Source organism: Dipodomys ordii, unplaced genomic scaffold, assembly GCF_000151885.1.
Source record: "Dipodomys ordii isolate 6190 unplaced genomic scaffold, Dord_2.0 Scaffold57, whole genome shotgun sequence".
Classification (NCBI taxonomy): domain Eukaryota; kingdom Metazoa; phylum Chordata; class Mammalia; order Rodentia; family Heteromyidae; genus Dipodomys; species Dipodomys ordii.
Window position 1 is genome coordinate 10,626,927 of NW_012267273.1, and position 26,480 is coordinate 10,653,406.

Below are 26,480 nucleotides of genomic sequence, written 5' to 3' on the forward strand. Positions count from 1 at the left end.
TGACTAAGTTGAAAAGGCACCTTGAATAGCTATTCTAAGTCTCTCTCTCTCTATATGTATATATATATACAAGCCCTTCTTAGTGCTAATGTGTGCATTGCTAATTTTCTTATTAAAATATTCCTAGAGGTCAATGTTCTCTGGTCCCTCTTGCACTTATAATTTATTGTACACAAACTGATTTCTTATAGGCTTGAATTAACTTCTTTTCATGCTTTAAGATGTAAAGGATATGCTAATTTGCATTGGCTGTGATTGATATATGATTTGAGCATATAGTTTTGTGCTCAGCTTTTGATTTGTATTAATTAAAACAACAGTTTACAAGTCTGGGTATGTATGTGAATGAAATGATTGTTAAGTAACATAACACTATAATTACAATTAATACCCTTATTGCATGCCCTCAGACCAACAAGTGCCAAGTAGCTTGTTAAGAATTGCTTTGAAATGCTTTCCTAAGGGCCCCCTATCTTGCCAAACTTTTGCAAAATGATTGATGAGAAGAAGAACATTTTATTTGAGGCTTTCAAAGTACCTGGCAAGGCTGCTTTCCATTCTGCAGATTGGCCATACTGAGGTTTTCAATGGCTCATTGCATTTCCTTGGGCTATGCAACCACTCAGGAAGAGCTGTCTACCCTATGAAATTTTTTATATTCCAAAATAGTCAGGGATCTTCCTAAGTGATTGCCATGCTATTTTATGGTATGGTCATTGTGTGCGTATGCTCCATCTGATTTTCCCTGTTGCCTTAGCTAATGAAAAGATGGAGGCAATTTTGTGGTTCTCATGGAGCTTAGCATGGGGCCTTGCATTGGGGTTTCTGACTGGCTTTTTGCCTGATTCCATTTTATTTATTTACTTAATTCTTCCTTTTTATTTTTATCTGAGTTATCTTGTTTGAAGACCTGTGTTTCAGACTAGTCATTAATATATCATAACCAACTTTCTCACCCTTCCCACATTTCTGTTAGATTCCAGGCAAACTCTTGTCAGCTGGAACACCAGGCCTTTGGAGGGAGCCACACTTGACTTTGAATTTCAGCTTTGACACTTAGGAACTGTGGACTTTGGACAAGTTTCTGAGTTCCCCCTCTGTAAATTGAGAATAATAATCTGTAATTCACATAGATGTCTTGGGGATTAAATAAAATAACTTATGTAAATTACTTTGTGCATAGTAGGCATTCAATAAATGTCAGTTCACTTCTTTTCCCAGTTAATAATGCTTATTAAACTATATTAAAAACTGGAACCAGACTGTGATAATGCATTTCTTTATTAAGCATTTAAGCCAAATAACTAATTTCCCCCAGGGGAAGGAGAAATGTTGAACTACTTTCATTTGGTGAACTTATTTAGTAATCTCTTTTTCTTCGGCTTTATTCAGTTTCCTTGTGCATATTAAGTATTCCTGCTGCAGAAATGACACCATTTGGTATTCTTTTTAACTTCACTCTGGTAGAGCTGGGCTTTATACTTTGTCATAGAATCTGCCATTTATTAGAGATCATTACTAATTATATTAACAGCTAGATTCTGTTTCCCAACCACTTCCGGCTGACAAACTTTCTGCCCTCAACTCTTTTCCTGAGGTCTAAGGATTTAAAAGAATCGAGTTTTAAATAGCAGCGTTATGGCCAGAAGAAAACTAGGAGCGGGGCACATGGATCTACACCGTCTGTGTTCTTTCGTATTAATTTTATAGGTTCTGCACTGAAGTGGAGCCACGTTTTCCCCAAGGACGCAATTCAAGGGAGGCAAGTGGAGTGGGAGCTGCGCTGGAAACAGGGTACCACGGCACCTTTAAGGACTGGAGACTTGGAATTAGCTCAGCCTCTTTCCCAGCCCACCTCTGAACTCTGATTGACAGGGCGCTGGGTAAGGAGGAGCTCAAGGAGGCCAAGGAGGAGGGGCAGGGAGGGAAGACACAGAAGGCGGGGCCTGCTTTCCCCTAATAGCCAATCAAGCGAGGGGGCGTGGCCACAGCAGCCCTCCTTCGCCCCCACCCCCCACTTCCCCGCCCCCTCCCCCTCCCCTCTTCCCCCTCCTCTCTCCTCCTTCGCGTCCTCCTCCTCCTACTCCTCCTCCTCCTCCTCCTCTTCCTCCTCCTCCTCCTCCTCCTCTTAGGCTGTGGTTTTTCTGTGTATGTTTCTGGAGTCCTGAGCCTGAGCTAAACAAAAGCAGGAGGCTGACGGGGCTGTTGGAGTTTGCAGAGACACGGAGGAGCAGGAGGAGGAGGAGGAGGAGGAAGAGGAGGAGGAGGAGGAGGAGAAGAGAGCCTGTGCTTTGCCTGTCGCTGTGGCTGAGGAGATCTGGCTTTTGCCACAGCCCACCCCCTTTGAGATCGCTCTGGCCCGGAGTGGGGGTGGGGGGCAGCGGGGGGTGGGGGGGAAAGTTTGCCTTGCAATCCCCCTGCCTTCCTCTCCTTTCTCCCGATCAATGCATATTTGCAAAAGGATTAAGCCACAGATTTAAGCGCCGGGAGCCCATTTCTGCCTTGCAAAGGAGATCGGACTGAAAAAACCAAAAGCCAGCTCTGATTTCTTCTTCTTTTTTTTTCCGCCAAGTGGGAAGGTGGTTTATTTATTTATTTTTTCTTGCTTTTTTTTTTTTTTGGAGTCAACACCCTTCCCCACCGGCCCTTATCCCCACCCTCACCCCTTCACACCCCCTCCCCCTCCCCGCTCCCCTCCTCCCACCTTCCTCTAAAAGAGGCAAAGGGATTTTTTTTTTCTTTTGGTCTTCTTCTTGTTCTTCTTGTTGTTTTTTTTTTTTTTTTTTCCCTCCCCTTCCCTGTTTATCCTGAAAAGGATTTGAAGACAGCTTGAAGGATAAAAAGCCTTGGTGCTTCCCGGGGGCCGAGCCGAGGAGAAGAGGAAGAGCCGGGGGCTTCCGTAGCCTTCGGAGATGGACGAGCAGCCCAGGCTGATGCATTCCCATGCTGGGGTCGGGATGGCCGGACACCCCGGCCTGTCCCAGCACTTGCAGGATGGGGCCGGAGGGACCGAGGGGGAGGGCGGGAGGAAGCAGGACATTGGAGACATTTTACAGCAAATTATGACCATCACAGACCAGAGTTTGGATGAGGCGCAGGCCAGGTGAGATGGAGGCTTTTCTTTTTTCCCTTTCTTGGGTTTTTGTTTTGTTTTGTTTTTCTCCTTCTCGCTGGGGGAAACAATGGGAACTGAATCCACCACAGCGCTTTCTTTTAAAATGTTATTTCTTCTCTCTCTCTCCCTCTCTCTCTCTCTCTCTGTCTCTCTCTCTCTTTCTCTGCAACTCCATGGCGAAGGAGGAGTAAAATTGAAAGGAGCGTTGTTATCGAAAGTGTAATCGACCATGCTGTGATGTGTCTGTGTACATATTGTGTGTGTGTGAGTGTGTGTGTGTGTGTGTGTGTGAGAGAGAGAGAGAGAAGAGAATATATAGAGAGGTATTCATATATACCTACACAAACACTAAAGCATAGCAGAAAATACTGCCAACTGATCCAAAAGCGGCCCTCGGCACTTTTTTTCCTTCTTCTTAAAAAAAAAAAGTCTAAGAGAGCAGAATTGTCAAGTTTTGAGCACCATTCCATGCTTTCCTGTTGAAGGACTTCTTAACACTGCAAAATAAAATGTCCCAAGAACACTTTATTTGCAAATGGAGCTGACTTCTTAGCTAATTCAGGGAGTTTGATTTTCTTTCTTGACTTTACCCCTCCAAAATTATCTTTTTCTCTTTCCTCCAACCTCAAATCCAAAACAAACAACAACAACAAAAAGCAGAGTGTTTTTTGTCAGTAGTTGTCAGCTCTCCAGAAAATACTTTGCATTCACTTATTTTTGTTTTATAGAGAAAGCTAATGGGAAAGAAGGAAAGATAATTTTGTTTTTAGGCATATTGGCTTAGTTTCAGGAGACTCAGATTTTTAGCTTAACTGTATTATGTCTTAATTTGAGTTAGTTTTCTTAACAACCCCGACACAAGCAGTTAGTTTTCTCTATGGGCTTTTAAAATGGGGTGGGAGGGAGTCCCCAAAAATCAAGCAGTCTCTTTCCCCCCTAGCTTCTCCAAGATAGGATATCTAGAACCAACTGTGTAAAAGTGATAGTATGTGTGAATATTATGCATTTCAATACCACAGAACATAATATGTTCATTCAAGAAACCATCATAAAGAAACTGTAGTGTCTTAACTTACTATCAGGCAAATAGCTCTTCACACTAGGATTTTACAGCAAATCCTTTTTTCAAAATATAACATAGATTTAGTGGCAACCTACTAATAGCTTGCCCAAGGCCCAACTCAAAAGGAAGAATTTTTTTTTAAATCTAATGACAACATATGTCTACATAATTAGGCAGCTTTGTTAAATCTTTGAATAGTCTCTGAAGTTTATTGTGTGTGTGTATGAGTTTAGTCTGAGAATCTCCTAAACCTCTTCATACAAAATTACTATAGCTCAAGTGACTTAGTTCTATGAAGAAGATACTATATATATATATATATATATATATATATATATATATATATATATATGTACACACATAATTTTGTCTAAGGGAAATAGGTATCTCAGCTAAGAAAATAGGGGGGAAGCAACTAAAAGCATGGGTGTTATAAATTATACTCTATTTTAGCGGCTAGCACATGCACCATTTAAACTCAAGAGGACCAATGTTAAACTGTGCTCGAACTTAGAAATGTTAAAAAGACTTGGACTTCTGATTTTTTTTAAATAATACAAGGAAGATTTAACTTACTATAATTATTATTACAATTAATTGGTGCTTTCTTTGAATTTTATTATCTGAAGAGAAACTAATAGGTATGGCAAATGGAAGATTTTCCACTGGCAATTTTTCTTGTGAGTCACAACAGATTTCTCCATAAGATTGCTCCAGAAAAATACACTCACACACCCCAGTACACTGGTTTAGTAACAAGTTTGTGAAGTGGAAGGGGGCAGTAGGAATAGAGGCTCAACACTTTTCTGAGGCTTGGTCTCTCTTTTTTGTGTGTGTGGAGTGGGACAAACACTGCTCAGCGGGTTCCTCTTTAATGGCCTAGATGCTGAGAAAGATCAGATACAGTTTTGGGATGGGGGAAATTCCCAGTTCTCTCTGTGTGGACCCATCTGTGTGCTGTGGTGGTACACTGCTTCCATATTGCTGTGCCAAATTTTTTATTTGTATTTGGGCCTATGCATAAGAATGCAGTTAGAGAAAACTATTTTAGAGGCTCCAATAAAGACCTTTAATACATTAAATCTTTCTCTTTTTTCCCCCTCCTAATTCTACATGAGAACTGACTGAGTGAGGGCTGCCACACTTTTCTTTTTTTTTCTTTTGGTTAAACAATGTAACTCTACTGAGCAGATAGTGTGTTCTTGTGATTTCCCTTTCTCTAGTCACAAGTTTATAAAAGCATTTGAATCCAAAGTAAGCCATTACTATTTGTGAAGAAATGTATGGGTGTATTTTGATACTGTTGAATTCTGAGTTTATTACTCTCCTGTAGTATAGTACATACAGCATGTTTGTAATCTCTGTTATTTATGAGGATGTCTCTATAATTTTTTTCCAAACTTTCAAAGGGATTAAAAAAATAATTGGTGGTTTTGAGTGCCAAGGATTTCCACTTATCTTTACACATAAATTTTAGTTAGTAAACAGAATTCCCTTAACTGATAGCTGATATGATCAGTATTTTGTTTCCAAAACAATCTCATTCTGCTAAATGATTCCATAATAAATTAGAAGGGAAGGTATTGTTTTGTTTCTCCCGTGCTTTGTACAAACACCCACAGCCACCGGAACCAGGTAAATCACTAATCTAAAAGACAAAATTATATTTCCTTTTTCCCCAGTGGGTGCAAGGTCCTAATTGTAAATAATTGAATTTCAACACCTGCAAATAAGCGGTATGTGCGCAAGAGCCATAATGTGAACACAGAGAAATGAATTCATTCCCCATATGGGTATGTTTGCCCCCTGGCAATGCATTTCCATACTCTTTAACTTGGGGACTGAAATTTTATAAATTGACAGTTCCACTCAGAAGACCTTTCAAGCATCTTGTGTTTATGAGAATACGAAGGCTTCTGCAGAATGAATTCGAACACATGGATGAATTAAATTTGAAAACACACACAGACAGAAAGGCCGACAGATCTTAGGCTGTGGTTGTTGCCTGGATTATACACAACTGTTAACCTACGCTTTTGGGTTTGCTGTCCTGAATAGGATTACTGGTTTAAGAATTTCACTTTTGATTAAACTCCTTAAAAAAAAAATCCAACCTTGTCTTAAATAGGCATATTTTAGGTTACTTCTGTGATGAAATTCTTATTCTCCACTGCTAATGAATATTATTTCTTTTGCTATGGTGAAGACTTTGTATATGAAGTCATAAAAACAATTGAAGCATGCCACATGGAGATGCCTGGCATATAGTTTCGGCTAAATGGTCAGATAGCTCCCCTACCTTATAAGTGGTTTGATCTTCAGAGTCCATCTAATCCCTCCTTCTTGTTTTTCCTTGCAGAAAACATGCTTTAAACTGCCACAGAATGAAGCCTGCCTTATTTAATGTGCTGTGTGAAATCAAAGAAAAAACAGGTAGGAAATGAGTAGCCAACCTTTTGGCATTTTCTTTGGCCAGTTGAATCACTTCACTGAGCAAATCTGAATCTCATATTAAATATTAAAATTTCCGAATAAAAGGACAATCAAGACTGACCACATAATAGTAGAGAAAATTATAGTCCTGCTTGCTTTCTTCTTTTTTTCTTTTTCGAAAAATTTATTAAAATAGGTATCAATTTTCTTTGGCAGTTATTTTCAGATATTGCATATTGATTTTTCTTAACTTGATTCTTTCTTTTGAAATTGGTGCTAAAACATAGGTTCTGGAGGGAAAAATATAGAATGGTATCGCTTTGAAGAAGGCTAGGAAAGTAAAATTCCAGTGTTTGAATGAATATATTGTGGCTCATAATTAAAATATTTTTTATTTTCTGCAGATGGGTGAAAGGTTAAACTGCTTTTAGTTTTCTATTATTTTTCCTTGTAATCATGTAAAACAACAAACGAGGTTCTCAAAAGATGGTGTTGTCAAGTCAATGTATTTGTAGAAAGCACCATATACACCATTAGGTTATAGCATTTGAATGGCCTGTGATTTTATAGCAGGATGTAGGAGAGAGAATCTGCCTGAGATCGCTCCTCTGTTGTTTTCCTACTTTCTAGACCTCAAATCATGGACTAACATACTTATAACACATCCCAGGAGGGCATTTAAATTTTAAAGCAACAATTAAAAAATAGCAGTCATCAATCAGAGGTGTTCTTAAACAACAGATGCTCTGGGAAGGACATTAGCAACATCCCCTTGTTTGTTTATTTTCATCCTTAATTTTTCCAAAGTGGGAAAATTTCTCCTCTTGTAAGAAGAAAGAGTTGAGAAGGCAATGTGAAATCAGTGTGTAAAGGAGTGGACCAGAAGGCCCTTATAGAAAGTCGGAGCTTCTGCTGTTTTCTGATGTCCTCATCCTCGCTTGCTTTTGAAAGCAGTGCAAAGTACCTGACAACCAATTTATTTATTTATTTCTTACAACAAGGAGTGTAACAGTCAATAATTCATATCTAAACCATATAAGCAAGGGCATGACATGAATGAAAGTGACAATAAATATGATTGCATGCCCGGTTGATATACATTGATAGTTACACATAAAAAAAGGTGGGGGGGATATGTAGGTGGCTTTCTTTTTTAGAGTTCACTGTGCTTCTTTTTTTTTTCTTTTTTTCTTTTTTCTTCTTTTTAAATATGTAGTTCCAAGACGTGACTGTGGATCACATAGGTCATTACTTGGGTCTTCAGATATATTAAAAAAATGAGGAAGCAGCTCGTTTGTTGCATGTTATCTGTGTTGTGCATAAAATCCTAGACAAAGCACCTAAGAAATGATGCTCAGAGATTTGGGTCTGCCAGGTTGCTTTGCCAAAGTCTAACCTTACTACAAAGCTGTTAACTGCATTATTTTAGCCCCGAGACAACCTTTTAAGAGATTTATAGATTGTGCATACAAATCTCAAAACAACTCCCCCCTCACCCCCCAGTTTATCATACTTTCTAGGGTTTTCTTTTCCTATTAGCTCTGAAAAGGAAACCTAAGTGTGTATAATGTGTATATATATATTTCCCTTCTTTCTTTTTTTCTTCCTCCAGTTTTTTCTTCTTTGATGGTTGATGCTTATTGACTTTGGATCTTGGGTTTGTTGAAAATTTGTTTCTAATCACATATGAGTTCCTGTTGACCGAGGTTCATAAAATGTCAAATCAGAAATATAAAGGAATATGTAAAGATATGGGCTAAGAAGAGTTTATCTCTGAAGGCGTTTATCAGATTTTTATTGAACGGAATCCTGTCGGGGCACCATGTATTGTAGACAAAGTGTTTAAGTCTAGTTTCTTAATTTAAAACCTAGTGAGGCTCTAGATCAAAGTGGGTGAGTGTGAATAGAGCTCTGTTCAGGTGCAGGTTAAAAAGTTGGGTTCTTGTTAATCTTAGCTAAATAAAGTGTGGTGATAGGAAGTAATCATAGTGGTCAAAATAGCCTTATCATTAGACTATATATTTTGCTTCAAAAAGAAAATATGTCAACTCATTTAATGTTGTAAAAAATGTCAGTTAAAGTTTTGTATGCTGTCTCTTGAATAATGTATTTTCAAAAACAGTTTATGAAATAATGTAAATGTAATACGTAGGGATCATTATCCTCTGTGTTAAGGAGCAAATACTCACAGACTTGCTGGACTTTAGGCTTGAGAGGAAGAAGGACACTCTGAGTGAAAGTGGAGAAAAACAAACATATAAAACAGACTACCTCCTTTTTAATCTTCACCTTGAGTGTTGGTTGGAAGGACTGAGGGAAGGAAGAAATCTCTCCTCTCCTGGAATGCCAGTGTTTTGTTAAAGGTAGGAGTCAGCTGTGGTGTGTCGAAAAGCACCCTTTGATTTCAGGGCTGTTCAGGGTCTGCTGAATGAGTCCTCATGCTGTCTGTCAGCATTTCTGCCATTCAGTTGATAAGTCTGAGAAATGTAAAATATCCATAAAGTTACACAAGCTTTTTGTTTTTCCTGTGAAAAGATCGTGGAATGATCAGTTCACGTGCATTTCTGCCATGGTTGGGGACTTTTCGTATTGTTACTTTCAGGTCTGTTGGCATGTTATTATGATGAGTGTTTCTGAGTTTCCACCTCCAGCAGGACAGAGGTTATTTGATTTAGTGTGGACTTCTGTTTGTGGAGATTTAAGTGATAGTCATACCTTTGGCTTAACTAGGCAGAGCTCTTTAGAGGAGTTTGGGGATTGCACTCATTCCCTGCTTTTACTTTTTGTTTTTGGTAATGACTTTAGTTTGAAGAGTGTGAAATAAATAGGAAGTCTAACTAAGATGTCACAGCAACCTTTTGGAACTGAAAAAAGAAAACATGCTTAATACTTAAGTAGGCAGCATCGTCTGAATTATAGCTGATGGGTAGACATTTAAGTCAGAAATTAACTTTCTTTTAAAAGAAGATCCCATGTGTCTTCTTGCGTCAGCGTGTAGGTAAAGTTTTATTTTGATAGTTTGTGCTTTTTAAAAAAATGCTAAAATAAAAGAATGCCAGCAAAATGCTCGGATAGCAAATTCCAGACAGCATTGAGAAAACATTGTCAAGATCTACAACTATTCACATTTCAGATACGGCTTTTATCTGCTTATTCACTTTTCGATATTGGGACTTCTTATAGAGTTTTGGATCATTTAATATCACATTTTTTAAAAAGCTAGTTCTTGTTACCGACACTGTTGAAATAGGCTGTGTGTGTGTTTGTGCTGGTAATTGGTTTGTGATATAGAAGGAGGAAAAAAAGTCAAACATACTGAATTTCTGAAAAAGACCCAGAATATATTTTTAAACATTTTTTGTTTTTTTTTTAAAGCTTCTATATCAAAAAGTATGCAGGTTGAAGAATTGGAAGAAATAGAAAAAATTAGAGTTATTTATAAAGAATAGTTTCAGATAGCAATGAATATAGTTACAATTGTTGTGAATAGTTTTTAATTTTAGACTATAATAGCTATGTATGACAGTTTTCAGCCAATGTTCTTTTATGAATTATGTGCACTGAAGTTAAATGAAATAATTGGAGGAGGTTACAAAATTATACTTTGCTCCCATAACACTCTTTTGTTCTCTCTCTATTAACACCCCCCTCATGGAATGGTTTGTTTCTAAGTGTTCCAATGTATTTCTTTTTCTTTTTTTTTTTTTTAACATCCTCTTTTTAAAAAATTCTTGTCTATTGCTTTTGAACTTCAACAATTACATTATGGGACGTCTTCTCTCTTTCACTTTAACAATCTATGTGTGTATATATGTACGTGTGTGTGTGTGTGTGTGTGTGTGTGTGTGTGTGTGTGTGTGGGCCTGTGTTGTATGTACACAGGAAGCTTTATATTGCAGATAAATGGTCCAGATGGCTGTATTCCTTGAGCAGACAGGGTAAAATAACTTCAGACAGTTTAGAGCAGTCAGCCTGTAGTCAGGTCATTTTTGGAATTGAAGCAAGAGTGACTTTTTGTAGAAGTGCATGTATAACAGACAGATGCAAACTCTGTTTCTTGGTAGTAAAACAGTTTCGCAAATGTGTTCCTTTTGCTTGGGGGTGGAGGTGGTCAGAAGCACTAACAAGAAAAAGGAGGATGGAATGAGGGGAAGTTAGTTGCACGACTGCTTGAACTGATCACCTTTCAGGTCCAGTCTGTTCAGGCTGGAGTGATGTGGTTAGGCTGTATTATTTATGGTAATGTGAATATAAGCTGTCAACCTGCAGTACAACGTGGAGAGGCCTGATCAGAGGTGAATTTGCCATGGGAAATGGCTCTTCTCTCCAGGCACATTGGTGTTTTCCAATTGTTAGCAATGAGTTTAGGAACATTCTGGCTTTGGAGAAGTGGGAAAAAGATGCAGATAGATCAGTTTGGACATAGTTTCCAGGAAGAAATTTTTGGAAATTTGATGTCATTTGTGTTAACAATAGGAGTGTGTGTGATGATTAGACAGGAGTGAGATTTAGGTTTCATTGAGGAATCTAGAAGGGGCTTTGTGAGCCCTAGAACTGGGGGAGCAGGCTGAAGGTATTGTGTCCAGCTGGGCCACAGGACGCTTGCTCTGAGCTTGTGCTTTAGGCAAGGGACACTGCTGGGTATCTAGTGCACACTGCTGGAGCCAGGTTTTGCTTCTGTGTTTGACTGATATCTGTAAACTTGGTATTCTTGTTGGCAAAACTTCAAAAATACTACCACACAAGCAAATGACCCAAAACCTGATCTTGAACATATGTAAACAGGAAGGCATTTTAATTGATAATCTGAGATGTAGTTTATTTGCATGCGTTTAGGAGAGCTATAGTCCTTCATTGCTTTTCCTTTTTTCTTTCTTTTCTTTTTTTGTGCTGGTCCTAGGGCTTGAACTCCAGGCTTGGGCATTGTTCCTGAGCTTCTTTTGTTCAAGGTCCTGTCACTTGAGTCACTGCTCTACTTCTGGCTTTTTTGGTGATTAATTGGAGATAAGAGCCTCACCGACTTTCCTTCCCTGGGCTGGCTTTGAACCGAGATCCTCAGATCTTTGCCCCTGAGTTGCTGGGATTACAGGTGTGAGCCACCAGCACCCTACATGCTTTTCCTCTTTTACAAAAAAAAAAAAATTACCCAAAGTACCAAGTGATAGATTCAACTGGATTCAGCCCCAGAGACAACTCTTGTACATTTTCCTATGACCTGGAAAGCACTCTATGTATTTTTATTCTATTAGCTGAAGCTAGAGGAATGTACTAATTCTGGCTATGGCTCTGTCCCATATGTGAGATGGTGTGGTGAGATACAAGGAATGCAAGAATTGATAAATAAAATAAATGAAGAACTAGTGATTTTGTTGTAAAGTGTTTTGTGCTCCCTGGGCTAGATTATAATGTGATTTATGTGTGTGTGTCTGCTGGTACTAGGGCTTGAACTCAAAGCCTGAGAGCTATCCCTTAGCTTTTGCACTCTAGGCTGGTGCTCTGTCACTTGAGCCATACCTCCACTTTTGGCTTTGTGGTGGTTAGTTGAAGATAAGAGTCTTCATGGACATTTTTGCCTGGGCTGGCTTTGAACTATGATGCTCTGTCTTCTGAGTAGTGAGGCCTGCAGGCATTAGCTAGTAGTGCCTGGTTTGATATTTTTGATTACAGCTTATCTCAGTACATAGAACACTGTTGCTTTAATTTTTTGACGTCAAGGAAACACCCCTTTCTGGCCTATGATTGAATAGAGTCAGGTGTATTACATGAGGAAAATTCTCTGTTTGTAGGTTTGTCTGCCTGTGTCTTAAAGATGTGACTTCTTAGAACCTGGCAAAATAATTCCCAGAAGAAAAAAAAAAAAGTACTGGGCTAGATTGTTACAAGATTAAAATCTCTCTTAGTATGGCAGAATAAGGTCAGAAATGACTTTCCCAAAGGTCTTACCTCTAGCTGCTTTCTTTCGGTCTCTCAATTGTCAGTAGAAATAAAAGCCTGGGATGGGTAGTAAAGTCTGCCCTCCTGGTTTTGTCTATAGTTTTGCCTGCATTTCCTTCTGAATGTTTATCATGAAGTGGGTATTTGTGTGGATGACTCACACCCCTTGCTGGCGCTAGAATTGCTTCTAACTGGTTGTAAGACCACAGGCACATTTTAGGAGAAACTATGAGAGGAACAGTGAAGAACTTATTCACTAAAGCCTGATCTGCTGTTTCTTAGCTGTGTGACCTCATTTAAGTTATTAAACTTCTCTGTGCCTCATTTTCCTCATGTAAAAAGTGAAGAAGAGCACAGTGATCTCTACAGTAAGGAGCTGCTGTAAGGCTCCAATGAGGTGAGTGTGTAAACTGACATTCAGGACGTACACAGTCAATAGCTTTTTATTATTTCTAGCCTTGTCTCATACACAGAAAGAGAGGCCTACAGCAGATGGTCCCTACAGACTAAGTGAGTTCCAGGACTCTGTAATTCCATGCTGAAAAAAGACAAAACTTGCTAAACTGAAGATTTGCTCTCTTTTGTTTCTCTTGCCTTTTCTCAAAGTGAGAATGGCTGTATGTAGCAAGAAGTTTGAGGCTAGGCTGCAAGAAAGGGAGGGAAGAACAGAGGCTGGAGCTGTGAATTATGTTCAGACTGGAACAACCACCACTTAACTACCCAGAACTGCTCTGTGCTGATGGGCTTTCTTAGCAGCGGCAACTTGAGGTGTTGTGTAATCCCAGTTAAAAATATTTTGTCAGCGGGACACTGATAGTTCATATCTGTAATCCTTAGCTACTCAAGAGGCTGAGATCTGAGGATTGTGCTTTGAAGAATCGTGAAGGATTGTGCTTTCCCAGGCAGGAAAGCTTGTGAGACTTATCTACAATTAACCACAAAAAAGTTCAGGAGTGGAGCTATGGCTTAAGTGGTAGAGCTCCAGCCCTGAGCCAAAAAGATTAGGGACAGTGCCCAGACTTTGAGTATAAGTCCCAGGACTGGATGGGCACAGTGTGTGTGTGTGTGTGTGTGTGTGTGTGTGTGTGTGTGTGTGTGTGTATGTGTGTGTGTGTGTATGAGAGAGAGACAAAGAGAAAGAGAGAGAGAATGTACACAGATGTATTTTTTCCTCTGTAAAAGCCTGTGGACCCATTTACTCCATATGCAAATTTCCAAAATGAAAAAGGCAGTGTAGAGTGAATTGAAGATTGAAGGCAGCCTGGCGGAGTTTCCTTATTTAGGAAAAATAGTACTTTTGTCATTAGCACAGTCTTCTTGATACTCAATATTTTTTTTTATTTTTAAATATATTTTGTATACCATGAAATTGACTCATTTAATTATTTCAAAGATTTTTTAAATAAATTCACAGAGGTGTATAAGTATACACCCATTTTTGCAATCCAATTTTAGAACTTGTTTTTTTGTGCTGGTACTCGGACTTGAACTCAGGATCTGGGCACTATACCTTACTTTTTTTTTTTGCTCAAGAGCTAGTGCTCTCCCTACTATTTGATCTCCACTTAGAATTCCAGCCTTTGGGTGGTTAATTGACAGAAGGTTCTTAGAGATTTTCCTGCGTGGACTGGCTTCAAACTGGGATTCTCAGCTCTCAGCCTCTTGAATAGCTAGGATTACAGGCAAGAACCACCAGTGCCTTGCTTATTTTAGAGCATTTTTAACCCTCTCCAACCATCACCTATTGTCAATCCGTCCGTATTCCCTAGAATACATTGCTTGGATCCTGGCACCCCATAATCTATATCTTATGTCTATGTATTTTGCTTATTCTGGACAAGCCACATAAATAGAACTACATATCACACAATGTAGCATAGATAGTTGGTGCTTTGTGACTAAATGCTTCCATTTCACATGGTCTCAAGGTCCATCCATGCTAAAACATGCAGGTGACAGCACTTCATACCTTTTCACGGCCAAATAATATTCTACTGTATGGATTTGAGATACTTATTTGTCCATTTATCAACTTGTGGACACCTCGGCTGTTTCCACTTTTGGTTTAGACTTTTGTGTATAGACATGTTTTATCTGGATAAGGAAGATTTTGAAAAGATTTTCAAGATTTCGTTATATACCATATAATGTATCACTGTCATATGTTAGCCGTGTTTAGATTTTGGGGGGTATCAGACTGTATTCCAGAGTAGCTGCAGTTGGTGCATTAAAACAAAACAAAATAAACACTTATTGAGGTATCCAAAAAAAAGAGAGAAAGATTAAGCTAATAGTTAACAAATGTAATTTGGTGAGTACATTTCACGAGCCGTATTGTAAGTGACATTAAGTTTTGCCTTCAACACTGCAAGCATTCTATTTTTTTTTCCTGTTCCTTTCTTTTATCAGTGACCTATCTTCTCCAGGCCAATTGGGCCAACTCTAAGCTGGGCTAACATTAGTTACTTGGCCCAAGTGAGCATTGGTTTCCTTATCTGTACAGTGAAAACAATGATCAGTCGGGTTGCTTGAAAGACTGAACAAGACCATAATAGCAAGCACATCGCTCAGCAAGTGTGCACAGTTTAATACAACTATTCTTTCCTCTGGAACCTCATTTATACAAGTGTTGACTACCATACTTCTCCATGTAGTCCCTTCTCTTCAGCTTGGGTTTTCCACTAGCCATGCCAAGGAGTTTGAGACTTTCTAAAATGCTTGCTAACCCTGTTCTTATATGCAATGATTGTTTCTATAAATAAAAATAAGCCTTGAGGTAGGCTAGGTGAACGGTATCCCCACACTCCCACAGCCTCCTCCTCCAGCCCTAGATTTCTGGGAAGAGACTCTGAGGAAACAATGCTGTGAGCACATGTGCAGTCTCCACCCTGCCTTACTAGTGCTTGAAGTCAGGGGCCTATCACTCTTCATTTGTTGTTTTCTGCTCAAGGCTATGGTAGCCTACCACTTGAGCCACACATCCACTTCCAGCTTTTTGGATCCATGAGATAAGAGAGTCTCATGGCCTTTTCCACCTGGACTGGCTTTGAACCATGATCCTCTGATCTCAGCCTCCTGAATAGTTGGATTACAAGGCATAAGCCTCCAGTGCCAGGCAAGCAGTTTTAAATTCAGTGATTTAACTTTTCTGGTAGCTCCACTATAAAGAAACACAAAAGAACAACAATAACAATGATAAACCAAAAAGCAAGTAGAATTAACTGTAGTGTGCGTTTATTTAACCTAACTCTATGTAAAACAGCCCAACATGGAAGCATCATAAACAGTTTTTTTTCTTTTTCTTTTGACTTGAACGTGGGTATCCCTGAACTTAGTGTCCCTGAGCTTTTTTTTTTTTCTTTTCTTTCTCCAGGCTAGCACTCTTATCATTTGAGGCACAGCTCTTACTTCCAGCTTTTTTGGTGGTTTATTAGAGGTGAGTCTCATGGACTTTCCTGCCTGGGCTGATTTCAAACCATGATTGTTAGACCTCAGCCTCCGATTTACAGGCATGAGCCACCAACACCTGGCTATCACGAACATTACTAACGAGATATTTTTGTGTTCTTTTTTTTGTGCTAAGACTTATAGTTCATCTCAGTGTGGACTGGCTATATTTCATGGGCTCAGTAGTGACACATGCCTTGTTACTACTATTTTGGAAACTCAGCCATCCAGTGGTTGTGCTAGGATAAAACTTTACTGTGTTCCTTTCTTGGAGGGGTAGGATCAATACTTTTTGCATTTAGAGGAAGACACATGGTTGTTCCCTTCTCTAGCTTGATTTCATTGATTCATACCAACTGTAAGTGGTTACTGATAGATGGTCCTAGTCTAATTAGTAAAGGTGTCTCCAAAGTGGCTCTTTCTGGAAGAAACTTCTACTCTCTGTTCAAGTCATTGTTGGGAGAGAGGAGTGAGTGTTTCTGCTAGAGTATCTTCTTTTTCGTTCTTTCTGTCCACTACTCTTTATTATATGCTTTCTTTCTCTTTAACAAAATCTAGAATGTTCCCTAAAGTAGTCATCTTGTTCCCTAAAGTAGTCATCTTAGGGGGCTGGGAAGGTGGCTCAGTGGTAGAGCGCTTGCCTTGCATGCTTGAGGCCCTGGGTTTGATTCCTCAGCACCCATAAGCAAAAAAAAAAAGCCGGAAGTGGTGCTGTGACTCAAGTGGTAGAGCTCTAGCCTTGAGTTGAAGAGCTGAGGGGCAGCACCCAGGCTCAGAGTTCAGGCCCACGACCGGACCCAAAATAAAGTAGTCATCTTGGTAGAATGTGGTGGAAGGAATACAGAGGACCTCACGGTGGGATAAAGTTTTTCTGAATCTCACACTGGGATTTTTAGGGCCCAGCACTGACTTAGTATGTCACCCTATGAGCCTCTTGGTCCCAGGCTTCCACACCTTTGGTATAGGTGGCTGTGGTGAGCCACTAAGCTTTCCCTTGGCAAGAACCCTCTGCCAACACCAGATTCATGGGAGGGAAGCAGGTTGAGCATTTGTGAAGAAAATTCTTTTGCATTGTTATGGCAATTCTGATTTATCCTATGAGTCCTTGTATCTTTTCTAGACAATCATGTTAGACTGGTTATGGTGGTGTTAAAGCTACTTCCATCAATGAAGTTGAATTGAAGAAGGGCAATTGGACAGGTGGGGGGGGGCTGAAGGTGGGAATTAGTGAAATTTGAAAAATGTTTATTAGTGAAGCTTACAGTCACAAGGCCCATGGGAAAGCCAGGCAGAGTGTAATCTACCTATGTGACTGAATGCAAATAAGGTCTCATGCTGCATTTGTAGCTACTGGTTTCTAGGCTGGAAATCTCTTACAATACAGAGGATTTGGTTGCAGGAAGTGTGATCTCCCTTTCTGAGTTCCTATAGTGGGGCTTGGAAGTTAGGAAGCCTGCATTTGCCTGTCACATTGGAATGTGCACAGGTACTTGGTCACCATTTGTCTCAGCTGAAATACTGAGATAATTTGTTTCTCACCTACCTGTCAGCGAGACACTTCTGGAAAAACTTAACATGGGAATATTTAGAAAGATATTGTTTGAGTTTCGCCATTGAAGTGTGGCCAGTGATTGGGAAAGAAAAGTTTCAGAGTTTGTCTCATTCTGAGAAAGGTTGAATCTGCCCATGAGTCAAAGGAATACATTTTCAAAGTGGCCTGTGCTGGTAAGATGAACAGTCAGTGGATTTTTTATACCCCTAAGGGCTTTAGGTGATTTGAGATATCAAGTGTTGTCTCTGTAAGAGAATCCTTATAATTACCATTATTGATAGAATTGAAACTTGGCATTTATCTTTTGTCCCTAACAAAGAAAGCCTCTCTGAAACACTCCTGATGAGCCCTGCCTACATCCCTTCTTGAAGGCCTTTGTGGATACCCTGGTGTAGACATTAACTCCTGGCTGCACCATTTGCATGCAGAGGCTCTAGGGCCTTGCACCCTGCTTACATTAATAAACATTTAAAAACAAAGAGCTGGCAACACAGGCTGAGCTTTCCTTTGTATGGCCTCCTTGCTAGGGTGTCTGTAATCTTTCCCTAACCCCTTGCCAGGGAAATGCTTGCTTGGGTGGGTGTGGGCCGCACTGCTGAGCCCAGCCCCGAGCAGAAAGGCCTGAGAAGGACCCACATCGTGTGAGGAGTTAATTAAACCAGATTCATCTTGCGGCCTAATGAAGTGCGGTGTGTGTGTGGGGGGCATGAAAGTGGGGGGAAAAAGAAAGAAATATCCCAATAAACAAACAAACAAGACTCAAGAGATGTGAAAGCATTTGTGTCAGACCAGTTAGGGAAGAGAAATTGGAGTCCTTTGGAAAGAGTTGAAAGGGGATCACAAAACAAAACTTCAGAAGTAGGCCACAGTGGGGGAGGCCAGTGGCTAGCCCATGGCCTCCTGCTAAGGCCAGAGGCCCCATAGGGTCCCTCAGGTAATCCTGGGAGCTGGGCCTAGGCCGAGGTGCCTGGCTCCTGCGGGCAGACCCTGCATTGCTGGCTCTCCAGAACAGGGGCTATAGGAGCCCCAACCCCTTTTGCAAATCCTCAGATTTCAAGGTAGGGTGGATACTCGCAGTTTGGGGGACGGAGGAGCACCTGGCCCTGGCTCTAGCCTGTCAGCGCTGCGCCCCATGCGGATTTTCCCAGCACCGCATACCTTGCACTGTGTCCTGTGCCCCCTGTGCTCCTTGCCAGCTCTGGGGAAGTGTAGCCCAGGGTCCCCCCACCCCCCAGCTGGCCATGCCTGCCAAGCCCAGTGCCCCAGTGGCTTCTGGAGGTCTCCATTGCTTCCCTGCTTCCCTTCTGCAGTCTGGCCGCACTCCAGGACCTTTGGGCTCCCACCACTTCTGTCTTGGTGGCTGACCTCACCCTTTTCTCCCAAAGGGTGATGAAGAACTTTACCCTCTCACAAGCCAGGCTTTCTTTATTAAACACTGCCCTCTGTGCCAAGGCAACCAGGCCCCCTTTTCCTGGGGAGTCAGGTCTAAAGTCTCCGTGGGGCCCTGGGATCCTTGTTTTCCATGTGCAAAGAGGCAGTGCCATTCAGACAGAGGTGAAATTCAGAAGGCTGTGTGTGTGTGTGTGCACGCGCGTGTGTGTGCGTGTGTGCACATGCATACATGTTTATTTGGGACTCCTTTGTTATTTGGCCCTGTGTTGTTTCAATTGTGTTCCATAAATATTCCATTTCTTGCTTTATGCTATGGAGATGGATTAAAAATTCTGAAGGTACTTTGAAAACCCTCCTAGCTTTTCTCTCAACTCTTTACAGGGAGCACAGCCACTTTCCCCTGGGGAGATTTTTAACCCAAAGAACCTTGATGTACTTTAAACAGCTTTGACATTTGTTTTTGTTAAGCTTGGTTTGATTTCTTGAACAACTTGAAGGAGGTCTGAGGCTTTCCAACCTAACTTATTTCTGATAATGGCGCCATGCTTTGTTTACAGGAATGGATAAAGGTGCTCTTTGAGGCCCAAAGCAATGCTTACAGGTCTCCAGAAGATAGAGAACTAGTTTTGGTAGTTGACCTGCCTTGCCACCCCCTGAACTTGCAGTTGCTTCCTCTTCCCCACCCAGGCACTGGAGAAAAGGACTTAAGGGGTTGTCATTGTGCTGTCCTCCTCACTAAATTGTATTACTTTATTTTTCTTCTTATAAAGTTACACTAAAGAAGATGTTCTTGATGTGTGTGATTATTATTCTTGAATAGATTCTTGTGCCATTTTCATTCTAGCTCATATACAGCTTCCCGGGACAACTGCCCAGTCCTATGGTAGATCCTACCAGAAACTTCCTGTCAAATGGCTGTAGGAGACCTAGAAGGCAGGAAGGTTGAATTTCCTCATTACTTGGGAACTCTATGCATTAATTTCCTCTATAAATTTCCACCAGCCCAGTCTCCAGTCTGCCATCTGAAGAACCAGGTCCCATCATTAATTTAACAAGATATCTGTCATCCCAGCTATTCTGGGGGTGAGGATGGAAGGGTTATTGTGTAGGTTGCATTCACGTGTTACCACTGTTACAGATGTCATTGCTAAAATATTAGGGTAGCAATTGCCATAGCAGCAGTAGTGATCAGAAAGGAAGTTGCCGTTTTCCTCTGATCCTAATGTTGACAGCCAGCCCTCCTGCTCATCTATGGTATGGGCACTTCTTCCTACCCCAACCCCTGCCCCCTTCTAGGTGTCTCAGGCTGGAATGTTTGGGAAAGGTCTAATTGGTTTATACTAGTACTAAGACTAGAAACACCTCTCTAGTTGACTTTTGGTTAGGCCCATGTTTGCAAAGAGTTGTTGGCTTGTCAAGATCCCATTCCAGCATATCTCACCTGTAGGGTCACCTCCGGATACTATTCTTCTTAAGTGGAAGTCATAGAAGCTTAATTTTGTGTGATAAAGTTTCACTAAATACTATTGGACATTATCTTTACTGGAGATGTTGGAAAAACAAAACAAAACAGAAAACAAAAGAAAACTCTTAACCTCCAATTAGCTGAATAGTTGAAAAAAAAATCAACACAAATCCCTAACCTGAGTTAATTTTTTTCATTTTAGAAACACTTTTGTGTTAGATCATTGGAGGGTACAGGAGACTGAAAAATCTGTATTCTGTGTTGGTCTATTCATTGGCTCAGTCCTTTGCGAATATTTACAAAACATCTCCCATACATGAAGCACAAAGAATGAGACTGAGGAACACAACTCACTATGTGAGTCATTGCCTTCTCCTTCAAGGAGCTACACCCCAGGAAGGGGCCTGAGTCATGGTCATGATCACTATAACATGGGCACCTGACTCACTCCCTTAGCCTTATGCCCATGACCAGACTGTGTGGCTCTAAAAACTCATTCTGAATCAAAGTTCATTATTACCCTGAATGATCTATGCAGGAATACACTTTCTCTGAATGGAAAGCTTCCAGTATTCTCCTCTCAGGCAGCCGGAAAAGGTGCTGTGTTTGAGTCTTGAATGTATTTATTATTCAGCCTTCTTACCTTTACCTAAGCCCTGGAATCCTCTTCATTTCTTTCCTGCCTTTCCCCCTTTCACTCTCTTTTGTTCCCTCTCCCTGTTATACCCCCTTTCCAAATTGCTATTTGCCAAACTTGTGACCTGAGACTACTTGGCATTTTCCTGGGATGGGTGGAATTTACCACTCACTGACTAGGCGCTCTGTGACATTTGCTCACCTGGGTAGCTTAAGCTACATGGTCTGAGTCTGCCCAAGAGGAAGTTGAAATTTACCTCTGTGCTCCAGGGTTCCTGCTAGTAGAGAGACAAACAGTGATGCTTTCTAGAAGCTGGAATTAATTTTTATCATGGTGCACATATACATATATATAGTTATACGTGTGTGGATATATATACACTATATACATATATAGTTATAGATATTCATTCATACACACATTTATGATGTATTTGATAAATGCATGTAGACAATTTGTGCATTATCTGTCATTCTCTAGTCATTATTTTAACAAATTAAATTTTCATGGTTAGCTTCATCTTTCACATTCATCCCCTCCCCTTCTATGACTACTTTGCTGCTTTTTCCTCTGCTTCCCGGCTGGTAGAAGACATTGGCTTAACTTAATGCTCTTTGAGGCTTTCTGCTTTAGACTGCCTGTCTCTTGAAGGTTTATGGGACATGGGGGGCTGGGGAAGTGATGGTTTTCTCATCGTGGCCTACCCAGCCTTTCTGCTGGTAAGGAAGTAGCTTCCTGTCTCTTTAGATCAAACTGGTCTGGGAGCCTGTTCAGTCCAATTGCTGGGACAGGCCAGCCCTGGAAGCTTCCCTGGCTCTGGGAAACACACTGACTCAAAGTCTGTCTGTCCCACTGTCAGCCAAGTAAGGGAATGGGCAGTGTGGATGGTGAAGCTACTGTTTTGTACTTACATCTTCCAAGTGAATTGGAGGGACCGGTGGTCTGGTGGGAAGGGGGCAGAAGGGTAGTGGACAGACTGGGAGAAGGGTGGAGGATCTCCCTGGAATGAAGCTGAGAAGAAATAGCTGGACAAGTGTTCTTATTTTTCTGTGACGCTGAGAATTCTGTCCACACCCAGGAACAGTTAATGCGGCTGCCACAGCTCGTACTGTGTACCAATCCACTGTGGTCACTCCAGTTTTTAATGTGAGACAGAGTTCATGACATTCTCTAAACCCCAACAGCGATTGAGAGGCTGAGCTGGGACAGGTTTTCCAAGGGTATGGTTTTCTTTGCAAGTATTCATTCCCATCAAGCCCCTCTGATTGTGATTGTTTAGGAAGATCTATTAGAATCCCATTTCATTGTCTAGATAACAAACAAACCATTTGACTCTACTCATCTCTAGCCCTGTTTCTCAGAACTTACTTGCCCCAAGGCTGGGCTTGCCAGTCAAGCCTTACTGAGAGATGTCCAAACCCCACTGTGGGCCTGTTTCTGATTCTCATTGGCCTTTACCTATTTTCTTCATACAATCTACCTGATTTTTTTCCCCAACCAGTAAGTATGATCTTTTCTCTCCATTTCCCTCCTTTCCTCCCTCTCTTTCTCTCTCTCTTTCTCTTTCTCTCTTTCTCACTCTCTTTCTCTCTCTCTCTATCTGTCTCTCTCTTTTCTTCTCCCCCCTCTTTCTTTTCTGGAGTAGGGGATAGTATTAAGAATTCAGGGCCTTGAACTCTTGCATAGCTTCTTTTTTTTTTTCTCAAGACTGACACTCTTACCACTTGAGATACACCTCTGCTTCCAGCTTTTTGGCAATTAATTGGAGATAATAGTTTCACATACTTTTCTATCTGGGCTGGCTTTATACTGTGACCATCAGATCTCAGCCTCTTGCATAGCTAGGATTAGAGGTGTAGTATGGAACATCTTAGTCTTATACGCTATCTTTTCTAGTTCCTTCCATTTTGACAGGAACTTGATACAAGGCACAGGTTCATGCCACATCTCTCCTGGTTTTGCTTTCTGTCATGCCACCTGTACAGACAGACTTGAGGTACTGAGCCCTCAAATGATCCTGATGAGTGCAGAGGGAATCATCGTGGAGTTCGTAAGGCTTAAGGGTCTTACGTCTCCACGTTTGTCATAGGAGCACAGGCAACAGCTCCTCCTTTTGGCAGGTGGGTGGTCTGAGCTCTGAGGATGGAGCATTTGCCTCTCCAAGAGTAGTGGTGGTCCTGAGAGTAGCCAGGTGCAGAGCAGCTGGAACCCGGGCCATGGGACCAATGGCAGACCCTCTACCTTCATATCCCCCAGGTGATTCAAAATAATAGCAACAATAGTAACAATCATCATCATCATCTATGTATAAATTTATGGTTAAGGAAACAGTAAAACACCTGGAAGACAATAGAAGTTTTACAAAATAAAACTAAATTCACCTCAGATCATTCTACCCTAGCTCAATATCTATTTTCAGGTTTCTTATATTTATATTTTCTCCCTATGATTTTCCTGATGGTTGTATGAATTTTTTCCAGTTTTTGGAGAGGGATGATTACATATTCAGTGATGACTTTCTCCTTTATTTGTAAGCAGAACCCAGTTATGTATCTTGTTTACTTACTGATCATTTCATTTCCAAGAGCAGTCCGTGTAGTTTACCAAAATGTACAAGTGATACCAGGGGACTAAATAAAAAAGAAAATTCAGCTAGAGCAGTAAAATAAAATGCAAGTGGATGTTCCCAGGTAACCCTGAATGTAGGAGATAATTCCTCATCATAAACTTCCTAGGCTTCACTAATACCCAACTATCTTAAGAACTTGTTTGCTCCAAATCCTAGTGAAGTTGGCAGCAGCTTTGTCTTTGTACTTCCTAGTAGTAAAAGCAAAGTTGTAATAGGACTAGTTTCAAGTTAAAAAATATTAGAATTAGAAACAAATCACGTCTTTCAGGAAAGCAGATTTCCTAGCTCCCTCATTAGTGAACTCTACATAGAATTTCTCCCGCACTGCCTAGTAAGAAGATGGTAAATGTCATAAAGGACATTCTCCTTAAATAAGAGAAATAATTATACTTTGCCACGGGCTTTTCTTGCACTAGATCTCATTGTGGTTATTGGTTTAAGTTCCAATCCCTTAATAGACTACTGATTTCCTGAAAATCATGGTCAGGATTTGTATGCTCAGCACACAGCAGATTACTGAATTAATATTTTTCAAACTGAAACAGCATTTAATTTGTATAGCCAAAAAAGAGGGGAGCTTTTACTTATTGATGTTTATGAAGTATCCACTACTCTTTGCTCAGACTCCCATAAGGAATTTACTAGTTGTTGGGAATAAACACATAAATACACTGTACTCTGGCTTCTAAGTGGTATATCAAGAAGTGACCATTCTAACTTTTGTGAAATAAGGTTTAATAAGATTGCTTAAAATAGATTCTCAAGAGGCTGGGAAATTGGCTCAGTGGTAGAATGCTTGCCTCACATGCACAAGGCCCTGGGTTCGATTCTTCAGTACCACATAAGCAGGAAAAAGCTGGATGTGGTGCTGTGGCTCAAGTAGTAGGGTGGTAGCCTTGAACTGAAGAGCTGAGGGACAGTGCCCAGGCCCAGAGTTCAGACCCCACAACTGACCAAAAAAAAAAAAAAGATTCTCAAGCTGGGTGTGATGTTGCACACTGTAACCTCAGCATTGAGTAAGGGGAAATCTTGAGTTTGAATCCACTCCAGGTTACATTGCAATACCAGTGTTAAACACACAAAAACCACACCTCTCAAAACAAAGGCACACACTCAGTTCTATTAACTCCTTCTTTTGGAGTTTGGAGATTGGATTGTTAGGTGCGAGGGGAAGGAAAAAACACAATGATGAGGACCTCTTGAGTTTTCCAAGAAAGGAGAGAGGTGATCTTATAGATTTGCCTTTCACTTTCTTTCTCTTGTAGAAAGAGGATCCCATTCCTTGGGGACAAAAACTGCACTGACCCCTGAATCACAGGGTAAGATGGCAGGGCCCTCCCCCTCTTATAGTACACTCTTGACTTGGCAGGCTTGCTTGGAGCCTAAGTGGTTCCTTCCGTGGCTCCCAGGCAGCCTGAATTGCAGCAACCACGGCTTCTTCACCTGCTTCCCAGAGCATGTGAGCCCTATGGCCAGATGGAGCACACCTGAGGCATGTATGTAAACAGTGAAAGAAGAAAGCAGCCATACCTGTGTTGCTAAGATTCAGATGCCAGCTAATACACTTTGAGAGTGATTTTATTTTTACCTTATTTCTCTCTCTCCCATCCCACATTTTTTCTTTATTCCTTCCTACTCAGTTACTTCAGTAGTAAGCCCAGCAAGGAAAGTAAGAAATGACCCTGTCCTTAAATTGCTCACCTTGGGGAGAAATCAGAAGGAGCTTCAGGGCAGTTCTTGATCAAGCCCTTCATGAATCCTTTTACCTCTTAGACTGTCAGTTTCCATGGTAGATGGTAAACTAGCTAGATTTTGCTCACCTTCAAAGGCCTACCAGGGTGCAGGGACCACACACACACATGCTGTACCTCTGAGCTATGACCTATGACCTCAGCCCTGAGTATGTATTTGATACTTGACAAGTGGGAATGAAAGGAAGGGGGGAAATAAGGAGGGAAATTAGGAAGGAAGGAAAAGAGGAGAAGAAAAAGAGAGGAGAGGGGAAAGACACAGGTAGTTCAACTACTTTGGACTTATTTTTTGGACTGAACATCTAAAGAAACAATTCAAATTTAGTACTCTGCTCAAAGGATATTGCTTTGTAAGGTTTCTATGTGTTCTGGCGTGATGTGTCTGATATGAGAGGTGTTTCTGGTTCTAATCAACCTGTTATGCTTATTCTACTAAATCTGTTCTTGGAATCGTTGCTCCGTTTTCTGAGTGGTGATCCTGGATTTAGGGATTGTGAGCTAGAGGGTTTTCATGCAGTAGTATATGGGGGGTGAGGGGGGGTGAGAGAGGACAGTGGGGCACATGAGAACTGTGTAAAGACAAGCAATAATCAGATCAGGAAGCTGACTAGACAGAAGTGGGAGGGGAAGCAGCTTTGACTAATGAAGGGCTCAGGTTCCATCACCTTCCTTTTATCCCCACCCACAAGTGTCCCGCCTCTTCCCTTCTGCAAACTTTTCACTGTTGTTCCCACCCACCCCATTCCATAGACTAAACTCAATTTCTATCTGCTCTTGATCAGTTTTTGTTTTTTCCAATCTGATCAACATAATGTCAGAAAAGTACTGTTCCATCTGATACTTGTGAATATTAATAAATGACACACCACAAAATTGCAAGTAGGAATTTACTCTTGTTTATTTATTTGTAGAGGTGAGAGTTTATTGAAGCCGAGATCAAGGAAATAACTGAACAGGAAAGAGGCTCTCACACCATCCACACACACTTCTCCCCCCAACCCTTCCATTTGTAAGCCTGTGTAATTTAAACCTCACCTTGGGGAGGCTTAAAGAAAGAGTTGT

At 40.8% G+C, this 26,480-nt stretch overlaps 1 protein-coding gene across 2 annotated transcripts in view; it reads left to right on the plus strand.

Annotated features, from left to right (window-relative positions):
• The first annotated feature begins 2,770 nt into the window (after nt 1-2,770).
• The window catches only part of Pbx1 (pre-B-cell leukemia homeobox 1), a 267,026-nt gene continuing 243,316 nt past the window's right edge, over nt 2,771-26,480 (plus strand). Inside the window, exons 1-2 of one of the 2 annotated variants that reach the window (XM_013021823.1) lie at nt 2,771-3,103; nt 6,538-6,611. In XM_013021823.1, the coding sequence (XP_012877277.1) occupies nt 2,913-3,103; nt 6,538-6,611 (265 nt within the window). In that variant the 5' untranslated portion in view covers nt 2,771-2,912. The remainder of the gene's footprint in view (nt 3,104-6,537; nt 6,612-26,480) is intronic. The other variant, XM_013021824.1, reaches the window with a different exon arrangement.